General features: G+C 38.2%; 1 protein-coding gene across 1 annotated transcript in view; it reads left to right on the top strand.

The window, feature by feature from the left end:
• The first annotated feature begins 2,491 nt into the window (after positions 1 to 2,491).
• KLHL2 (kelch-like family member 2) overlaps positions 2,492 to 21,521 on the top strand; it is a 59,757-nt gene continuing 40,727 nt past the window's right edge. The window contains exons 1-3 of the mRNA XM_010077927.1: positions 2,492 to 2,611; positions 7,011 to 7,117; positions 11,634 to 11,755. Of these exons, the coding sequence (XP_010076229.1) occupies positions 2,574 to 2,611; positions 7,011 to 7,117; positions 11,634 to 11,755 (267 nt within the window). The 5' untranslated portion in view covers positions 2,492 to 2,573. The remainder of the gene's footprint in view (positions 2,612 to 7,010; positions 7,118 to 11,633; positions 11,756 to 21,521) is intronic.

The following is a 21,521-nucleotide window of genomic DNA, read 5'->3' as shown; positions in this document are numbered from 1 at the left end:
AACGCTGCCGGCATCACCGGCCCCCCCCAGCGCCTTCCCTGCGCCTTCCAGCATGCGGGGACCGGCGCGTTTTCTTTTTTTTTTTTTTTTTTTTTTTCCCCTCCTCCCCCTCACTCCTTCTGCTTCCTCCATATGTGGTCCCAAATTACTCCCAGTTTGACTCAGCAGTCATGCTCATCACACTCTCGGGTTTCTGGTTCTGTAGTTAAGGATCTTTTTTAGGAGCGGCGTGCTAGGCAAGCCACGTATTTCCAGCTGCACTTCACTTAGGTTCATCCAGGATTTTATATGCTCCAGTACAGCGTAGCTTCGTCCCACGCCGTCAGGTGGTTGTGTTTTCAGGTACGTGGTGGGGGAGCCCCTTGAGAACAAACCAAAGGGAACCGGTTCCAGACAGCTTGGGCCCAGCTGGTGAAGTGGTAAGAGGGACTCCAGTAACTTCAAGCAGACTAGCAGTTCTCAAAACAGAAGACTTATGACTGACAGTTTTGTAGGCTTCATTACCTTTAAACAAAGTCATCCTTTGTGACAAACTAATGAAACTTCACCAAATGAGTTTATGCTTCACAGGAACTCCTCTGTCTCTACAGGCTGCTTGGCAGCTCTTTGCAGGCATCTCTGACCACTTTTTTTTTCCTTGCGTATCTGGATGAGATGTATATATAGTCTGTATACGTGTGCAGATATGTACACATCAGTATGTGATATGTTGCTTTGGGATGTAAAAAGGTGCCATAGAAGAAGTGTTCTTATCTTGGACTTGATAAGTCAGTGGTATAATTAAAAGCTGGGTCTCTTCCTACCAGTTAGTCTTTGATGTTTTGAATGTTGCCTGAAGTCACTGATTTCTGTGTATAGTTTCCTTGAATGCTGATCACTAGATATGTCACATCATTTAGAAGTGTAATATTCAGTCTAAAGGAGTTTGCCAGGTAGGATGTCGTCTTTTTTTTTTTTTTTTGCCTCCATGTATGTGGAGTCATGCGTACGTGTGCTATAACATGTGGTGATTTTTTTGTCTTATTGATGCGAGATTGCTGTTACTTGGTCCCTTTCAGTAATGAGTTGTATTGTTTTTAAAATTGAGCAGGAACTTAATTCATGGCAGTTTCATGGTACAATGTACTAAGTTGGTAGTAGTTTCAGTTCTGTAGATGGACCTTACTTTGTTAGCTAGTGTTTTACAGAGATTTTTTTCTGTTCTTTTGTTGCTTGATGCAGTTTTGTGCTGTTTGCTCCAAAATTTGTTGGCTGGTTTTGGAAAAATGAAAAGTAGAGCCAACTACATTGCTTTGCATGTAGTTGTAGTGCATAGAATATGGAGTTCTAGGTTAAAATCTTAAATAATAATTTAATTTTTCTTTTAAGCTTCTTTAGACATGCCCAAGTAAAAAGTTTTAGGTATGGTAGAAGAGAGGCTGGAATTACGGGAGTCAATGACTATTCTTACCTAAAGCAAGTAAGATTGAGTTTTAATTTGCAGTCACATCTCTGATGTACCATGGTCAGTTGCCCCACTGAGTGACTACAGGGACTTTGTTTATTTCCAACTCAGAGGTTCAGGAATGTGGTTACAGTAGTGTAGGTGAAAACTTCACTGATGCTAAGCAGTTTCTGAGTACTACAACAATGTAATTTGTCTTGTAAGAGTACCATTGTGATTGTAAACACGAAACATGTTGGCTTGGGGTGAAAAACCCACTTGCTGTTTGGACAGTCCTGGTAACTGAGGGGTGTACATAATCATTTTTCTGCAGAAGTTAGTGTCTGTAGAACTTGGGTATTTCTTAGAGAAGGAGATAATTGTAGATAGAGCTAATGATTTTTCACACTGCCTAGTTTTTCTAGGTGGGTTTTTAAGAGTAAGAAAAATTAAGAGGTTGGTAGCTTTTGCTTTTCAAAACATTGATTGGTTTACAAAACTACCCAGTTTTTATCATACTTGCGTATGTCTCATGGTGCTGCTAGGGAAAGCCTGGATAACTGTAGTAGTCATCATGTGGTCTTCCTATCGGAGATGAACTGGGAGCTGCGTCAACCAGTTAAGGGAGGTCCTGGTCGAAGGGCAGAGTGTCTCTTGTCTCGCATGTGGCAAAGGCATTGAGAGACAGGGATGGTAGATGCTGCATTCTGCCATCGATCTGTACAGGCACTAGGCAAAAAGTTCCCGAACATCTGCTTCTCCCCTCAGTTCAGGGCTTATAGGAAATATCCTAAGGCATCATCTTCATGTTTTCCTTATGGAGATTATTGTTAGCCCTGAATACCTCTGTCAGCCTCTGTAATGTCGGTCACCAACTTATTGCTTCCTTGGGAATTCTACCTACTCCTTCACACTCTTGGTAATAGGGAAAGTAAAATTGCTTGGATTAAAAAATTAAAGTGCAAATCTCTTCCTCCCCAAGATGAAAGTGGAGAAAATAAGTGACAGAACTGGACGTTAAATGGAAGTATTAACTCTTTCCTTTTTTCTTTTTCTTTCTAGATGTACCAAACTTTGCCATCAGAAGCCCTTGGATCTGAAAGATGATAACACTGAAATTCACTGTCCTGTTACAGTAAATCCGTGGCACATGAAGAAAGCTTTTAAAGTTATGAATGAATTAAGAAGGTATTACTTCACTTAATACATCTGCCTGGAGTTCTTGCTTTTCATTTGCATTTATTACATTAATAATAATAGTTTATTTATTAAGAACATGCAGTTCGAGAAGTGTAGCTGATAAGGATTAAATATACAGTGGAGTGATAGCTGAATGAAAGTCATGTGATGATAGCTGTAATATGTGCAGTATGCTCTTGCCCCTCATAAGTTAATGAAAACTAGGTTTGTGATACCTGAAAAATACTTAGAGGTTGTATTTATGGAATTACAGCTAGCGATCCTATCTTGTATGTAGTTGGTCCTGGATAGATGAAAAGTGACTCTTTAGTTGAGCCTAAGGCTCTTTGTGTGCCGGTTGTTGATTTTTGTGGTAGGCTGTGAACTGGAAAAATGTTAAAATTTTCTAGTGTGGAGACATAGGTCACAGTCTAACAAATGTAAACCAACTGACAGTACACTTTCTTTTCTTAGTTATCTTTTGCTTGCCTCCTGGGGGAAATTGATGAACTCTCAAATCAGATGTTGAAAGTAACTTTTCTCAGTAATGTTTTGTAAGACCTTGAGTGATACTACCATCAATTTCTGTAAAACTGGGAGACGTGCTGATGCTGTTCTTAGCACCCACCCGGATTGATTGATTTTCTACATGTGAGTAGGTGAGATGGTGTTGAAAACTGTGACAGCTGGTAATTAGAGCTCACAACTGAGCTCTGGTAATTAGGGCTCACAAATATAACTGACAGTAATTCAGCTTTATAACTAAGAGTAACAGTGGAGAAATTAAATAAATAAAACACTTCTCTAGCATAGGCAATACCAGAGGGTGTGAAAATCCTGTAGTCCTCTTTTGTTTCCTGTATAAGATTGAAAACTGGAGAAGCTTCACCTGAAAAACAGACAGCAACTGATACCCTATTTAAGTATGCGTTTGCCTTTGATCTTCGCTGTTCCATATGGGTAAATCTTTAATACTAGGGTAGATACTGTGATCAGATCAATGTATTTTATCTGGCTGTGACAGTCTGTACTGTACTGGAAGATTGGAGAAAATAATGTGCTGACTATAAGTTACTTAAATCCTGCTCAAAGACTCTCATATTCTGAGGCTAGTGGTAAGATAAGAGCAGAGACTATTTTTCTAGTTACCCTATGCTGGAAGGAGTTGTACTTGTTGCTTCACCTTACTTACACCCTTAACTTCTTCAAGTATCTCAGTAACCCGATTCAGTGTCTCGAGGAGTGTAACAGAGCCTGGCTAGAACCAGTAGCCGTGACTTCCTAAGGATGAGCAAGAGTTTAGAGGAAGAAACAGTTTCCCACAATGAGTCTTACAACAGTTTCAGAACTCGGAGACCTTACCTGCTTTTTGTTGTATTGTGAGTAAAAGATAACATGGTCTTCCGGCAGAGCGCATTGTTAAAGGCCATGGATTATTTTCAGAATATACTTTAGTTTCCATGGTTACTTAAATTTGAATTGCTGTAGAAGCAATTTGAGCAATTTTGTCTTACATGTATGAATAGTTAAAGTTGGAACAAGAACAGTGCCATGCAAACCTTAACTCTAGTTTGTATTAAATAAGGTAGCTGATGCAGCAATGTTAACTGTTTAAGATGAGTACAGCTTTTAAAATGGCAAGTGCTAATTGTATAAGATTATAAACATTAATATTTACATTTATTTGTTTGAAATAATAAATGGAAGTATTTTAGAAATGTTTCAGACTTTGTTACTATAAATTAAGGCCTAATATTAATCAAGTAGGTGATATTTTCAATTTTATTGACTAAATTTTTAAAGTGGTTTCCATCTCAGTTCTTTTCATTAGTGTAGCACAAGCAGGTATTTGCCAGAGGTATACTCTCCAGAAAGTGGATAACTAGTGAAGAAATCATCTGCTTAAGCATCAAAAATACATTTGGTTTGGAATGCTTAAGTCTATGAGTCTATATTAGATTTTTGGCTACTGTCAAGTTGCTGTTTTGGCTCATAAGAGGGTTTTTCTGTGCCTTCAAATTTTGACAAATTTGAGTGATTTTGTCCTTGGTAATTTTTGTCATTTCATTACTCACCATCACCTCAACACTGAGTCAGAGAGATCGTTAGTATAGCTAATTAGTTCTTGACATATGAAGAAATTACCCTCTGATGCCTGTCTTTGCTCTTCATTATAATTTGCTTTTATCACAATGGAATTTGACCTTACCTGTATTTCTTAAAATTCTAATTTTATAAGCAAGACTTTACCAAAGTCTTTTGAAGATGTGGGTAATGACCTTTCTCTATATAAACCAATGAAGAATAACCTGCAAATTGTTGAACAGGTACTGTTCTTAAATCTATACTTTTATGCCCCCCCATTTCTCATTTTCTCATTTCCTCTGCCAAGATGGTGTAACCCCCACAGCTCTTTTCATTCAGTCGCTCTATACAAGCAAAATGGTACAATATCACTTCAGAACACAAGCTTTTCTAAAATAAATTGGTGTGCCCTCATGAAATGAAGGTTCTGAGTTGCTGTGGAAGCCACACGATGCTTGCAGCAGAGTACATGATTAAGTTTACAAGCTTGTTTCTTTATTTAGTAGTTTGTTTAGCTTGTCAGCTTCGTAGTAATGCGGGGCATATTCATTCACCTATTGCAGTTCCAGACTAGGGATGTATCCAGACTACCTCTAAGTTACTGTGTCTATAAATGCACATTGTAATTAATTAGCTGGAGTTCTGCATTGATGTAATTCTGTTGCTTCTGGCTTCACTAGTATCTTTGGTATTTATGTGCAGCTAAGTATAAAACCTTTTGTTCCTCTTGTCAGGATAAGTGCAAGTGTCTGAAGAAGCTGTGTGTCTGACCTCTTATTTGCAGCTTTCTGTTTTTAATTTTTGTGTAATAAATGTAATGGTTGTTCTCAAGCTCCTCTGAATTCTATGTTTCATCTGGGTGTGGTCATTACCTTATACGGTTTTTTTTATAATAACCATATTGCAGGTTAAACTTTTGAGTTTTAGATAGTTGCTGTAGGTATTAAGAGTTAAAAGGGGGAAAATTTTCTAAGCAATATGCTATGCAATATGGTCTCAAAGGTTAGTTGTGGCCACCAAAATTTCTGGTGTGTGGCCTCCACAAGGCCTTCTTACTTGAGGCTGCGCTCAAATAAATTGAATGATTGCAGAGGCTGAGAAATAATGATTTCTTGAGATTCAGGTGAATATCTGGGCAGTTTGAGAGCTCAGGCTCCCTTTCAGACCAAAACACAACTGCTCACCCTGGTCATTGCTACAGCTCTGCGTGGTGGTTGCAAACTATCAGAAGGTCTGCACTCTTAAGTGCAGTATATATTCAGGAAAGGTGAAAATTTTTGCAAGAGTACTGAGAATAGAGGTCACTGGATTGACATACAGCTCTAGCCCTGTCCCTAAGGAATATGTTCCATGAAATCGTACTCTTTCACCTCTTCCCTTTGTTGCCCTGACTCTGAGTTTGGTGGCTGTATGCTACTTCTACAGGGACAGTGCTAGCCCGAGAGGGAAATAAAAGGCACCTGTGACTATGGCTATTTAGATGCTGGGAACCTGCAGTGTTTTGGTGTTGTGTTTCCCTTCCCTCCCCCTTCCTCTTCACATCTAGAAAAGAGTACGTGGTGTGGTGGGTTGAACTGGAATAGCTGTAAACTGCACTGGAAACACCTGTGTTAGGAATGATTATAAATTACGTATTATTTTATTGCAATGGAAGAGGGAGAAAATATGTATTACAGTTGCAGAGGACAAGAATGCAAATGGATGTAATGAAGGTAAAAAGTCAGGCAAGATAAGAAGTTACCCATTATAAATTCTAAACTGGTCAGAGTGGAAAAATGATTGCTGTTGTGTGCATGGGCTGTGTATGAGAAATGCTTGGAAAACAGTAAATATAGAGATGATTGAGTAGTGGTTTTGAACAATTAAGTAGGCGTGAGCGTGCAGTGTAATGTGACAGAGGCATCACAACTGAAGTCTGGATTTTTTGTTATTTTTCAAGTCTTATTTCTTACCTCAGTTTTTTAGCATTTGTGTCTATCAAACTTTTTTTCTATTATAGCTTTTCAAAGAGGCCTACACTTCCAGTGCGAAGGTTTATTAATTGGACTGATAAAAATTTTGGTTGTTCAATGCGGAGAACTTCTGTACAAGAAATCACAATTCAGTTGTTTGATTTTTAGAAAGTTCTATGTACCCAAGCACCATCTGTAATCCAACTGAGTAATAGCCGTGTGGTCGTGTAACACATCTGAAAACAATGCTTCATCAACATTGTCTGCTTGCCTCTTTTGAGGGCATGGGAAAATAAATTGTGTGTGTTATTATATGCTTTTCTGTTGTAGTTCACTTATGTGAAATTGCCTTCTCTGATATTTCTAAATAGTCAAAACTTGCTGTGTGATGTGACGATAGTAGCTGAAGACATGGAAATTGCAGCGCATAGAGTTGTGCTAGCCGCCTGCAGCCCCTACTTCCATGCCATGTTTACAGGTACCAAATGTTTCAATACTTACTATGTTATAATCCAGTCTGGCTGTTGAAAGCACAAAATTAAATGACTTTTGCTTTTTAGGATCTTATTTAATTTTTAGGTAAGCTAATGGGAACATTTGGGTTTCTTAATTTTTTTTTTTTTTTGCAGTCTAAGGAAATACTGACAATTTATTCTTTGTTAGCATGATGAATGCTGTAAAAAGTCTCTTTCATTTAAACAAATTTATTTATTAAGTAAGCCAGGAATAGTAGAGCTGTTATACCCCTTAAGGCTCTAGTAATCTCACTTGTCCAAATGAAGGTTAAAACAACTTTCATATGAATTTTGGGGTAAATTGTGTCCTTTAACAACTACTGGCTGCTACGTTCTTCAGACCCCAAGTACTCTGGGCTGTTAATAAATATGGAAGCTTTCTGTGGTTTGGCAGCCTATAGCTGGAGTGCATGTTTTGGCATTCTTAGGGTAATACTCCATGGCAGATGTTCTCTGCATCACTGCCACAACTTTTCTGTGCAGGCTTGATTCTACCTTTGCTTGCTCCATGCTGGCCAAGTTACTGCTTTGCTGCTTCAACAGGCATGCTGAGCGCTTGTGAGGTTCGCAGGAGCCTCCAGCTGAATTCCTGTGCTGTGGGTTTAATTCCATAATGGTTATAAATCACATTGAAATAATGGGGAATTCAGTGTCAAAGTGAGAATGCTACTAAATGCATGTTAAAATCAGTTTCTGAAGTTTTGTCTGTTCCTTCTCAAATCTTGTGCCAGTTTGGTAGTTAACGTTTACTGTCTGAATTTAAAAGAATTCTCTGCATTGTAATTCTCTGCATTGTATTGCTTCTCACCACCAGCTCAGGTGGAGACAGAAATGTGACTCTTGGCCTGCCAGCATACAAACAAATCAGAGCTTTAACTTTAATTGTATGCAACTGGACGATTGATGAAATTTGAAATGCTCTTGTCTCCTGGGGAAGCAGCTGATTATTCTTGATTTTGTGTGCAAATATTTTGATACACCCAACGCTGGAAGAAGAGTCAATGCTTTAAACTTGTGTGTAAAATTAAATATCTGTTCCTCTAGTAGTTAGTCAAGTTTTCATTGGCAGTTGAGACAAACATTCCAGGTGACTTGACACATTCTTTCTTAATTTTTGCTGCTTTCTTTAAAGTTAGAATGAAATCAGCTGCTTCTACAGTTCCTTTTCATCGCCTTAGTAACAGAGGGACACAAGCCTCTTACATTAGTTCTACATTAAAGAATAACTGTTGTTGACTGTCACATTGAAAATATTCTTTAATCAGACTATAAGTTTTATATCATGCTTGTGGTGGCATGCAAGACGTTTCTGCTTGCCCTGACTGCCCTTTCTATGGAGAAGTTTATGACCCGTTAGGAGTGTCAGTGCAGCAGTGTCTGTGGCTCGTCTCCAGAGGCAATCAATGAAGTCCTGGTCCTTTCCTTGCTTCAGTCCCGTTTAAATTTTTTTTTTGCTTAGGTTTTTAAATGTGGGTTGTCTTTGACCGCAGGTGGTGCGGGAGTTGGGAATGCTCACCTGAGTAATGCGTGGGAAGCATTTAAACCATACCTCTGTGGTGATGTTTTTGTAGTCCATGAACCAAATTGGTGGGAATTGAAACAGAATTCAGCTGTGGCTGATTTATCAACAGATTTTATACTACTATCGTAGGCTGCTTTCAGCAGGGCCCAGCTGTGGTGTTGGTGCATTTCAACCATTCCCCACAGAAAAAAATCCTGAATTTCATTATAATTGTTATCTCCATGATCCCTGCAACTCACACTTCTCAGCGGTAATTGTGTTTTCATCCAATAATCTGCAAGTTCAATAAGCAAGTTTGATCCCTTAACTAGCTACAACCAAGTGGAAAAGTATCTTCTTCCATCCAGAATAAAACAGTGACTGAAAAGACAGGAAAAAATTCGCACTTTTATGCTTCAGGGTTACTTCTTTATTAGAAGTTAGAAGCTTATATTTGGACACATGGTTACAGGTTATTTCCATCTTTCTCTGAGTCGTTAGGTACTGACTGCTGTGCAGGATGGGGTATGGCATTAACTGAGATCAAACCCTCTGCCTTGGCTTTTTTCTGTTTCCACCTGTTGCAGTGGTAGAAGTAGCTCTGTTAAATGCTGAGAAAGAAAAAGTTACTGCCTTTTAAAGTTAGTAACAATTATAAGTAGAGGGAAAAGAAAGATTAAACATCGGGGACTATGTTACCAGGAATAATTCTTCCTTCTGAATACAGTGAAATTTTTCAGAAATATATGTTGTGATCTGAATTAAATATGCTTAAATGACTAGAGGAAAGGATAATAGAACATCAGTGTAGGAACACTTCACTGGCCCTAGGGCCTAACCTGGGACAAGGGTGACCTGAGTTTAATTTTCTTTTCTGCCAAGGCAGTTATCCTTAGGGAATTAGCTGCTTTCTTTGCTTCCAAACTCCACTTGTAAAATTCTGTTTAAGAAAAAAAAAAAAGAAAAGCCTTCCTTACATTACTTTGTGAGGAACCATATAAGCTTTTTAGATAGCCTTTTAGTAACTTCAGCTCAACTAGTGCTTTGCTGCTCTTGCTTGGGAGCTTGGATCAGCTGAGTGCTTTCCTTTCTGTTAGCAATACGCTTTCCTGTTACTAACAGCTCTGTGGAGATATGGTAGTGCAACTTCCCAGTCACGAACCGAGTTCTTCAGCAGGTTGAAGTCTAGACTGAGACTGCCTAGCGAGTGAATTTGTGGTTTCCTGCATATGATATGTCAAACAAGTCTGTCTCATAGGAGGCCTGATCTAGAATCACAGTAAGACTCCATGTCTGTCCTTGATTTTGGTTTGGTTTGGGGTTTTTTTTTTGGTATATTCTAGGCTCTGTTGTTAAACAGAGAAGGTGCCTATCCATGGCTCTAGAAGCCTTAACACAAAATCTGAAAACAAACCTAATGTGCTTGCAGAATATCAAACTCTGCTCTCCCACACACATGATTTTCCCCGAAGACCACCTCCACAGCAGCTTGCATAATAAATAACTTGCAGCGTGCATGCTCTGAAGATCAATAGGTTTAATCTGTGTCAAACTGGAGGTAGAAAACTTGGAATACAGGACCCTGCAGAGACATGCTGCAATCATCTTTCAAAGGTGTAGGGATATATTTCAGAAGACCAGCTGGAAAAAGGAAGTTCTGTGGAGTCTAGATTTTGGTAGTTCTGGTGTAGTCCATTATCATTGCTTTCAGGAATGCTAGCAACCTGTGCTGCCATTAAGTAGTAGTACATTGCTGGTCTTCTGCACTTCCTACCACTTAAAGGATTGATTTAAAATGCCATTCCTTACCCATTCAGCTCAAAAAAAGGCGTGAATAACAATAAATTTCTCAGTGATGATCCCTTTGCCAAATGCACTGGATAAAATGCATTGTTTAGGACCAATCCTGGAGACCACAGGGTAACAAACAATGAAAATGCATATGTGCTTCATAAGGAAGTATCATCAATGATAAGCAGCTTCTGATTCACTTTCTCATCCTGTCTGCTTCTGTTGTAGTATACAATTAAATTTGTTACCTCATCAATACCCTTACCTCTAGATGCCTAGTGGAAAGAAATAAGAATGTGTCCAATATAGAAGAGTAAGAAATAGATGTATCCAGAGACTGGGATATACTCTTTCAAAGTCAAAGCTGATATATCTGCCAACATAACTGGTGTAGTTCATGTTTTGCTTCCCAGTGCAAGTCAATGCAAAAAGGGTTAAAGGTCTGAGATGACCAGGTGTGTTGGTACTCTTGGAGAAGTTTGTAATCATTATTTCAAAATGTATCTTTGGGCAGTTATTTCAGATGTAAACAAAATGTTGCGTTTTGAGAAACATCATATTTTAGAAGGCAGAAGCTATTTTGCAGGCCTTTCTGTGAAGATCAGTTGTGGCATATGGCCAATATGTCATCCTCCACAAAATGAGATTCAACAAGTTTTCTGGCTTACCATTTTGTCTTAGCTTGAGTTTTAACTGTTAGATCTGTAACAGAGGTGAAATTGCTAAAGTAATAATAAGTAGGCAAAGAAATATGTATGTTAATTCTTCAGTGGGGATATAATTTTTCTTTTTTAAATAAAATGACTTCAGACTGCATTTGGAATGTTCCTTTGATTAAGAAGCTAATAAAGCTGGAGTATTTTAATAGCTTGCTTTGCCAGCAAAATGTTTTTGTATGCATTTGAAAAGTCTTGTTTAGGTCTGATAACATTTTCCTGATACTGTACGCTGGAGAAAATAGGTCACCTACAGTAAAAGCATTAACCCAGGTAGCATTCGCATGATGTTAACAACAGAGTCTTCCTTTTTCGTTGGAGGGAGGAAGGAAAGAAATTGAATTATTATTTTTATTATTAAAGTTGTTTTACTGTCACAGCTGATCATACCCAAAAAGTTCTGCTGCTGGCAGAACAATTACTGTTTAACTTTTACATCTAATTTACTTGACTAATAAACTGTATTTGTAGGTGAGATGAGTGAAAGCCGAGCAAAGAGAGTTCGAATAAAGGAAGTTGATGGCTGGACTCTGAGGATGCTTATTGATTATATTTACACTGCTGAAATTCAAGTTACAGAAGAAAATGTGCAGGTAAGAGTCAGAATATTTTCTGCGACGAAAGAGATGTAATGTGCAGAGTCACTTATTTTGTCAGTGTGGTTCAACTCTCACATGGGAAATCTCATCTGCAAACTGGAATTTTTTCAGACCATGTGTTTACAGAGCGTGTAGTCGTGCTGTTTAAATTCTGGGTCAAATTCAAAGACTATTGAAGTAAATGAAGAGTCAGTGGACTTTAATGGGCTTTGCAACCAAACCTTATGTAATACAATAAAATAGCTGGTCTACTCTGCCTAAAATTGATGCTGTCAGCCACCTCTGTACCACCCCCTCTCTGATACTTTAGTGCAATTTACATTTACAAATTACATTACATAGATTTGCTTCTAAATGTGAAACCATGATCTCCAGTTAAGATGTTCTGTTTGCTTTAATGTGTTTTTTTCCTGCTAGCCTGCCGAATAAATTACTTTCTCCTGCTCAGTCTCTGTACCTTGCTAGTGGCCAGTTGTGCAGAAATTTTTAGCTGCTGCTGCTTTTTTTTAAAATCAACCAATATCTAGCATGAATGTTTTGCCCATCCCACGCAGAGCTAATCAGTTTCTCTGATCAGCTGTACCTTAAGCTGAAACTTCAGTGTCCTGGGTTAAGCTGAGACAGAGTTAACTTTCTTCATAACAGCTAGCAAGAGGCTGTGTTTTGGATTTGTGCTCAGAAGAAAGCTGATAAAAAGTGATGTTTATGCTGCTGCCAAGGTCTTTCAGCTTCTCTACCTGTCTGCAAACAGGAGAAGCTGGGAGGGAGCGCGGCCCCAGTTACTAGCCCAGGATTTGATCTTAGGTTCAGGACTGAGACCCAAAGTGGCCAATAATCTATTCCATAACATACATGTCATGCCCAGAGGACCCTCCAGAAGATCGGCCCTGTGTCTTTTACTCCGGGTCATCTCGCTCCAGGTGGCCACTCTCCCAAGGCCTTTCCCCCCTACCCCGGTCAGCTCTCTGTCTGGGACGCTTGGACTGCTATCTCCATTCCGTGAGTGCGGTTTCGGGACTCTCCCTGCTCTGGGATCATTAGCGAGGAACAGGCTGAGCCTTGGTCATCGGGTGGGGGGGCAGTATCACTATGTGTCACTCATTTGTATATGTGTATATAGTATTATTTTCAATATTATTGTAGTTTAGTTATTAAATTGTTCTTATCTCAACCCACGAGTCCTTTTTTTCCTTTACCCCTTTAATTCCCTCCCCTGTCTTCGGATGGGGACAGGAATTGTGTGAGCGGGTGTGTGTGGTTTGGCCCCCAGCCAAGGGCTAACCCATCACATTCAGTTAGAATAAAACAAACACAAGCTTAGAAAACATACCTTCCTGCCCTTAATGTTTTCTAACCCCAAATCCTAAAGATGGACAGAGTAGATTTTCCTTCCACTGTCTTTTGAGATCTGGTGTAGATATTTGGTAATTTAAAACTAGTTGCATAACAGGTGATATATGTAATTCACTTGTTTTTCTTCTTGCTCCTATGCCCTAGTTTCTGCTCTTGCCCAGTGCTAGATTACTAGCAGTTATTTTGCTGCTTTTACAGGCGACAAAACCATGTTGCTGTATTTGGCATTGAAAACTTCTGTTGCAATTGTGTATTCTGAAATTAATTGCTTTTATTGGGCATTAGGCTGAAATTAATAGCTTTTTATTGGCTGCTGAATCCTATAGGGTCACTGCTGGTTTTAGCTATGCTTGATTAAATGCCTAGAAATAAGACATATTACCAACTTGAAACAAAATATTCTACTACTAAACCTTCTGTATCTTAGGTAATACCATAAGTCTTTTAATTCTGCAAGATTAATTTCTTGTCACCTACTTCTAAGGGAATTGTTTACTTCTGTTCTGATGATGGGTGTACATAGTGAAAAAACTGTCTGAAGTTATGTACTATCTTGCTAATCTGGTGGTTGCACAAATCTCTTTTATCACTGTGGAAGACCTTGGGCAAAATCCAGGTGTGTCAGAGATTCCCTAATAGACTTCTTACTTGATCATAGTATTCGTCCTTAAAGCAGAATGTCTTGTTGACACACCTTAATGACCTTAATCTTGTACTTTTGATGCATAATATCACACTGGATTTAACAGGCAGCACACTGTTTTGGCTGTAGGTGCTGCCTAGGAGGATGCATTTTATCCCATCGTTGGCAATGCTGACTCTTCTGTGTTTATGGGGAGGAAAAGTTGGTGTTAGGTTTCTTCCTCATACAGGACTCACTAAAGGCCAGAAATCTCCAGGTTTAAAGCTCCTGAGTCTGATAGGGCTTTACTTTTCCACAGCACCAGATTATCTGACTGAAGATATATCTGATGATGTTGGGGATGATTATGTAAATAATATGGCCTTGTGAGTGATATTGCAAGTTTGAGGTTACTTGAGTACTGAGAAGACAGGCTTTTAAGTGGATTTTAATTTATCGCAATATAGTTGTGCTTTAGTGTTGACACTGAATATACTTGTAATATGACTGGTAATGAATATTAAGCTTTTCTTACTTTGTCACTTTCATCCTTTTTGCATTATTACTACTAGATATGTAGTGTTTATTTGTATTACAGCAGAACCAAACACTATGGATTAAAACAAGTACATTGATGCAAGTCCTTTTGCTTAAGTTTGAAAGCCAAGGTGGGAAAATTGTTACTGTGAATTTCTGGAAACTTAGAAACCTAGCGCAGACTGTCAGGCTTAGTTAAAACTGTATTCTCTCCATAAATGTGTTGCATGCTCTTGAGATTAGTTCTAGTTCTCAACTTCTTGTCTATATGCCAGGAATAAGTAGTGCTAGGAGATATTGTCAAATTTTGGTAATGGTTAAGACTTTATCTTGTAGGAATACAGAATCATGAAGACCCTAGATCCAGTATAATACAGTCTCTCAACTTTTTTTATATTTGGGCTAATGTGCTAAACTGGAGCTTCAGCTTCTAGGTAGCTGGTTATGATTCTTATTCTGATATCCTTCATGGGATTTCAAGTGTGTTACTCTGTCTCTTCAGGTTATACATAGTAAGAATATGTATTGAATTAATTTCTAATATGTGTTATGGTGTTTGAAAAGGGTGTGAGTGCTTTATGTTTAAGTAACGTAGAATTGCTAAACACTCTTTGGTTATTAAAATAGCTACATTGTGTATTTATGAAAGCTTAATTATAAATGAGTACTTAATGCTATAGCCAAGCTCACTGGTCTTTCTCAAGGGGCAGGTTAGTTACAAGCTTCTTTCATTAGTAGCTTACTTGATCTAAGCGTGGACAGGAGATTGCTTCCTTACAGTGCATTCGGAACTTCTGAGTAAGAGCTGTTCATTTCTGCTCCTCACTGTTGTGTTCTCACTTGTATGTTTTTTGGGGGGGAGGGTGGGTAGAAAAGTCAGGTGTAATCCGTGATTGAAGAGAAAAAACACGTTCATTTAGTGCATGAACTATGAACATGGAAGGCCCTCAGCACTGGTTGTTATCACTACATCAGTTAAATACAAAAGAACATTTGTTCTTTTCTTCAGTTCTTGGTTTAATAGGTTCTCCCCCAGCCCCCAACAGTATGACAGCTGGTACATGAATGTGTACATTCTTGGTTTTCTTCTAGTATTTGTCCTTTATTTAGAATGAGCTATTTTATCATTCATCTCTAGTGGCATTCACTTCACATAATGCTATACCACTGTTTCTGATGTATTTACATATTATGTCACGTTTTCCTGTGTTCTCATCTCTCTTCCTTTTTCTTTTCTTTTTAGAAATGAAATTAAATGTCAGACTTAATGCAGTATCACTTTTTTCATGTTTTAAGAACGGCACGTCAAAGTTAATGTTTTCAGAAGGCAAATCAACTTTCTTACATATAATTTTTTTTCAATTTCCACATAGGCATTAGCTACACACAGTACATGATGTGGGAGAGTTAGTTACTATAAGAAGCTTATGCATGAGTAACGCTCCCACATTATGTGTATGCATTTCAGCATGTATTTAGTCAGCCTTATACCTAGGGCCTGTACTGAGCATAGATATATCAGAGAAGAAATTCCTGCAGTTTTCTTCGGACTGTGGATTTGCTATAGGCTTTAGAGGTCAGCCTGATACAGGGAGAATGGGATGTGATTGGGGTAAGCATGGGATAAAGTTGGTTGTGTTCTTTTCTAATGCCCTGCCTCAGTTCTCTGTTCCTGCAGTTGTGCTGATGTAACTGTTTGCTGGACTGCTTTATAAACCAGATCACTGAACTTGCATAAAAAACCAACAACACAGCACTCCCTCCCCCCACCTCCTATTGGCTTTTTTTTTTTTTGAGTTGTTTTTAGCTTGGATCACTTCAAGGATCTGGTTTATCACATGACCCTGTTGGCTGTTGTGTTCACACAATACTTTGGGTTAGTGTATTAAGTGTGGGAACGTATGGCTGTGTTGGGAGTGGACATTTCCCTGGTGCCTGGGGAAAACATTACACAGAGCTTTGCTTTGTACCTACCAATAAACATAGTATCTTGCTTTTGAGCAAGAGGTTTCCACGAGAGATAGCAGAAGAGAAAATCGCAAATAATGGTATTTTTACAAAGCTCTGTCCTGGCATATTTTTCCCTTTTAAAGACTTTTGTTAGGTACAACTAACACGAAGTCCAAAATCCTGAACGGAATCCTTTTTAGTAAGTATAATTTTTGCATTGATTTTCTGAAATTATTCAAGAATAAGGTTTGCGTAGTAATAAGCATGTTATATAGATGTGAACACACAATATGGGTACATCTTTCCTTTGTGGCTTTTACTGTTCATGCATAGATTGCCATCTAAAGTATAACAGACGTGCTTCTGTTTGTGTGGTGTCATGGGGCATGGGCATAAGAGTTAACAGCGCACTTGACTTGATGTGCTGTCAAAATGGGCTGAAAAAGCAGCTAATTTCCCTAAGACATCCTCAGAAAAGAAGATCCTCAAGTTGTCCAAACTTACTATTAAGGCAGTCATTCTACAGTACAATGTTTGGTAACGTGGGCTTTGAGTATTCACGCTGTACCTCATCACCTACAGGGTCAACTGGTGGAAAAACTTTGCAGGGTTGTTGAATCCTGTAGTGTGAAAATGAATACATGCCACACACCAAAACCCAGAGAAGTCCCACAGTGTATGAAAACAGACGTGTGCTTTTCAAGATGGTCAGCTTCTGAATTTTGCTTGTGGTATGACCCACAAACAGTTGGATAGGCAGGACTGGAGGGTATGTTAAAGGAGCACAAAGGAAGAAGGGATGGGAGGTTACAGGGAATACAGTGAAAAATAATTCCTGTTGAACTCTGTAAAGTGGAACAGTGACTGAATGTATCTAGTCTTGCCAGACCCTATTCAATCTAACAGTGGAAACTTTATAACAATCCTTAGGTAGTTTGTTCTAGTTGCTTTAATAGCCTTTCTACTTAGAAAGACAGGATCTGACTTAAATCTTCCTTGGTCTGTACTAGACCAATTTCTGGTACTTCCTTCTGCTGTCTTGTAAAGCAACTTGTTGCTAGTTTTGCTGTAACAGTCTTATGTTTTGAAAAACTGTTCTCGTTCATATAATTTAATTCTTTTCTTTAGACTGACCATCATAAACTTTTCTTTGGAGGCAGTGCTTTCTAAATATTTTACCATTCTTCTTGCTCTTCTAGACTCTTTCCATTTCACCTCTATGTATATTTTTAACATGCGATGGCCAAAGCTTGACTCATTGAGGGGGTCCATTGAGGCCTTGTTAATGCAGACTAGAGTGAAATTATTATCCTGTGAGTAAAATACAGGGCCTGTTTCTTTATGTCATTGAGCGGGCTCTCTTTTCCAGTAACGTGACATTGATTCCACTGGTTCTTTATGCCAGTAGAGAGAGAGAATGAGAACATGAAAGCGGTCATCGTGCAATGGGAGAGGAACTTGTGGCTACCTCTTAATTTTGGTAAATGCCAATTTGAGTGATTTGTTGTTGCAGATAGTAATACTTCTAATAATACTTCAAATACTTCTAATAAACCAAAACCAGAACCAGCAGAAGTCGTCATCTGGTCGATAGTAGTAGAGTGTCTTTCAATAAGTTTCATGGGCAAGACTTCAGTTTCACACAGGGAACTATCTGTTATGAAGAGTGCCACTTTGCAAGTCTGTTTTCAGAGTACTGGTTTCAATCATAAAAGTAAAAGAATTATTATTTTCATTTTGGAGAAATGTTCAGTTATATTTTCAAACTCAGCAAGAACAGAAAAGGGTGGCTTACTGAAGATCTTGTAACCTTACGTCTGATTTGGGGGTGGGAGGGCAGGGGAGAAGAAAGATGTGTATCTTTCTCATGTATGATGAGGTTATTTTTACAAATGTTTGAAAGAAATATGTAGACTATCTTTTGAAGAGACCATTACACAGAATAGAATGCAGAAGAATGAATAATCCAGACTTGTTTCTATTGAGGAGGACAAAAAAAAAACCCCAACGAACCACAAAGGAGCATATATTAGTTCCAATAAAATGTAGCAAAAATATGGGCCATTAGTATTATGAGGTCCATGTAAATATAGGGTCTGTGTTTACTGTGCTTAGTCTTTACTGGATAGTAATTTAAAGGCAAAAATAAAATGCCACACAGCATGTAACATTCCTTATTTGTTCTTCTGCCAAGCACTAGGATAAGCTCAGATCAAAATATTCAGAATGAATTGTTGTGTTATATTTAAAGTGGTCTGCTTATGATGCATCACATGCAGTTTTATGTGGGTGGGACGTGAAATGACCTCTGTTTAGAGGCTATCAGTTTTTTTTGAAACTTGTTTTATCAGAATATCAGATTTGGTAACAAAGTTGTTTTTTTCCTCATGTCTGTGACTCATGATGGTTTCAGATTCCCTCCTCCAATACCCTTTCCACTAAGGGATGGGTACACCAGTTTACAGGAGTTTAATTAGAAAGGAGGTTCAGGATCATGATGGAATTACCAGTTTAACAACTTCCTACTGCACATCAGCTGAACAAGAGCAGCTGTTCGTGTGCTTTAAGCTTGAAGAAAATATAAAATGGCTTAGTATAAGCCATTTGGTAATATTCATTGCTTTACTTATTATTTGCTGCAGTCTTTGCGCACTTCCATGGTCAAATCACTATAGCTTAAATTCTAGTAATCTGAGCCATACTGTCTTTGTATCTGAGCTGAGAGTCAAAATACTCCTAGGAATATTTTGATGCTTGTCAAGCTTTATCCTCAAAAGAAATATTTTATGTATACAAACTGGTGATTAAGCTAACAGCCTTTATATGAGTTAGCAATACTATGATGTGTAAAGAGCATAAAACATGTTTTTTGAAGCTAGTTTCATTTTAGGTACCTGGCTTGGAATGCTTTTCAAGAGTTTCTACAGCCTACTGATAAATCATACCTTTGAACACTAGAGCACCTCTTTTTCCCTTATTGGATGAAAAGATGCCCCTGACCTTTCAAAGGAGTATATTAAGTTTTCTTTATGAATATAGGAAATTTTCTGGTTTAAATGGGGTAGACTTTTCCTTTTTAGAACTGAAGGCTGACTGTCCTTTACAAATGTGTGATTGGGCATTGTAAGAGTTCATTTCAGTACTTGAACAGAGACGTGCGTTCTGTGTCCTGGAAGTATGCCTGCTGCTGTGTAAGTGGGTGGGAGAGATAAAAGAAATATTTATTCAACTGAACTGAATCTTATCATACAGTAGGTTCAGTTTTAAATATAACATTGTATATATTATATATGTAACTGCTTTGAAACAAAGTAACACTGAAATTGCTTCCACAGGAACTTGGCTGTTCTCCTTCAGAGCGCCTATGAAAGAGATGCCAGGAAAAAAAAATCCTACGCTTGATTTAGGAACCTAAAAAGAGAAGGAAAGGAATAAATTTGATCTTGATGGATCTGCAAATGTGCCTCTCTAGCCACCTCTTCTTTAAGGATTTTTTGATAAGCAGGGAAAGTGAAACAGCTTAAGTGAAAGTATATCTTGAAAAGAAGGAATGTTAGGTAGGCTGGAACTAGGCAATTAGAGTCCTATTAGTCATGATTAACACCCTACATGTCACCAAGACACCAGCAGGTAATTAATATAGGCCCAGTACCACCTCAGTCATGCGCTCTACTGAAATGCAGGGCTCCTTAAGAAGAGATTATTCTGAATTAACAGCAATTGCTGAATGCTTTTCAAATATACCGTTATACGCTACACGGTGCTGTTTGGTGATGGGAGTATGGGTAATGATAGCAATTTTCCTGGCTAGAAGCAGTCACAATCTTCCAGCAGATGCAGGTCACTTAGTAAAACTGTTACTGCTGTACCACAGGTTAAATTCAGCATCCCTTAAGTTTGCAAGCTGGTTGTTGATAAGGCCTTTTGTTTACTTTTATTTGCCTCTACTTACTGACCACGATTACCTGCTGACAGCATTTTAAAATCCTTCTTCAGAGAATACCTGTATTTCCCATTGAAGTCTTTGCCATATTATTTATTAATGGAATACAAGTTTGAGTTCCTAGATGTATATTTTAAGCCAGTGGGGCTTTTCCCTTGCAGTTCCTTGTATAGCTATCCTCATGCATCTCCTGAACAGCCACTTACAACTTCTTGTCTTGGTTGAGCTTCCCAAGTCTTTCCATGGCTACTTGCATGTTTGGTGCTGGAGAGAGAATCTTGGGCCATGTGAGTATCCTTCTGAGACAGTTTCTTGCTTCTAAAGAGGAATGAAGTTAGGTCTGATAATACCAGTGCTATTGAATATAACAGTGATATGTCTTTGGTTTTCCTTCTAGAGAACATTATTTTTGGAGTGAAGGAGATTAAGCTGTTTCTCTTACTGTCCCTAAAAAAGTGGAGCGATATTGCACTGATTTCTCTGTCAATAGCTGCAGTAGATTTTTTTTTTTTAAATGAAAATAGCTCTGACTTTACATTAAAGCTTGTAAATATAATTGACAGCATCTTTTGAGCTGAAATCTGTGAATTTGTATTTCCTGCAACTTAAATTAACTTGCCAGAAGCTCTCAGCAAAGTATCCTGGTGCAGCATGTAGTTTTTAGTTTGGGTTTTTTTTTTGTTTTGATTTGTTTTTTTTTTTTTTGACAAACTGTCAGGCCACATGTTCATTAAAACTGTACAGCTAACTTTCAAGCTATTCATATAGTTTTATTTGAGCTGATATTGAATTCCCAAATGATCTCCTGTAAGCTTAACCTTGTGGACAGATTTGGCTGATAACAATTGACACAGTTGCTCACAAATGGATTTTCTCTCCGTATAAGGTTAAATAACATGAAATGTTAAATTGTCATGCTGCATAATTTTTCAGTGCCATTCAAATAAAAATGGTCTTTGCACTGTTCTGATGCCTCAAATGGGACAAATAAAATCTTGTTTTGTGTTTTGACCTGTTAAGACTTGACAGTCATCTTGCATGCCACAACAGCTTGTCATACCTGCCCCTGCAGTAATTACGTGTCTCATTTTTTTTTAGCTGAAGGGCTGTTAAACCATATACCTGGGCTCTTTTGTTAGTTCAGTGAGTTTCTATAAGTAGAGGATAATTCGTCAAGATAATGACTTTTACAAATGACATACAGGTACATAATTTCTCACCAGGTAAAAACAGGTCATGTGGTGACAGACTAAATTGTCAGCTACATTAATTTTTACAGGAAATACTGTTGTCAAAAATTAGTAATTAACACTGTTGTCTGTAACTGCTGCTTTAAGGATTGGACCATGCACTTA

Source organism: Pterocles gutturalis, unplaced genomic scaffold (genome assembly GCF_000699245.1).
Source record: "Pterocles gutturalis isolate BGI_N339 unplaced genomic scaffold, ASM69924v1 scaffold17838, whole genome shotgun sequence".
NCBI lineage: Eukaryota > Metazoa > Chordata > Aves > Pterocliformes > Pteroclidae > Pterocles > Pterocles gutturalis.
This window is presented reverse-complemented; position numbering and strand designations above follow the sequence as displayed.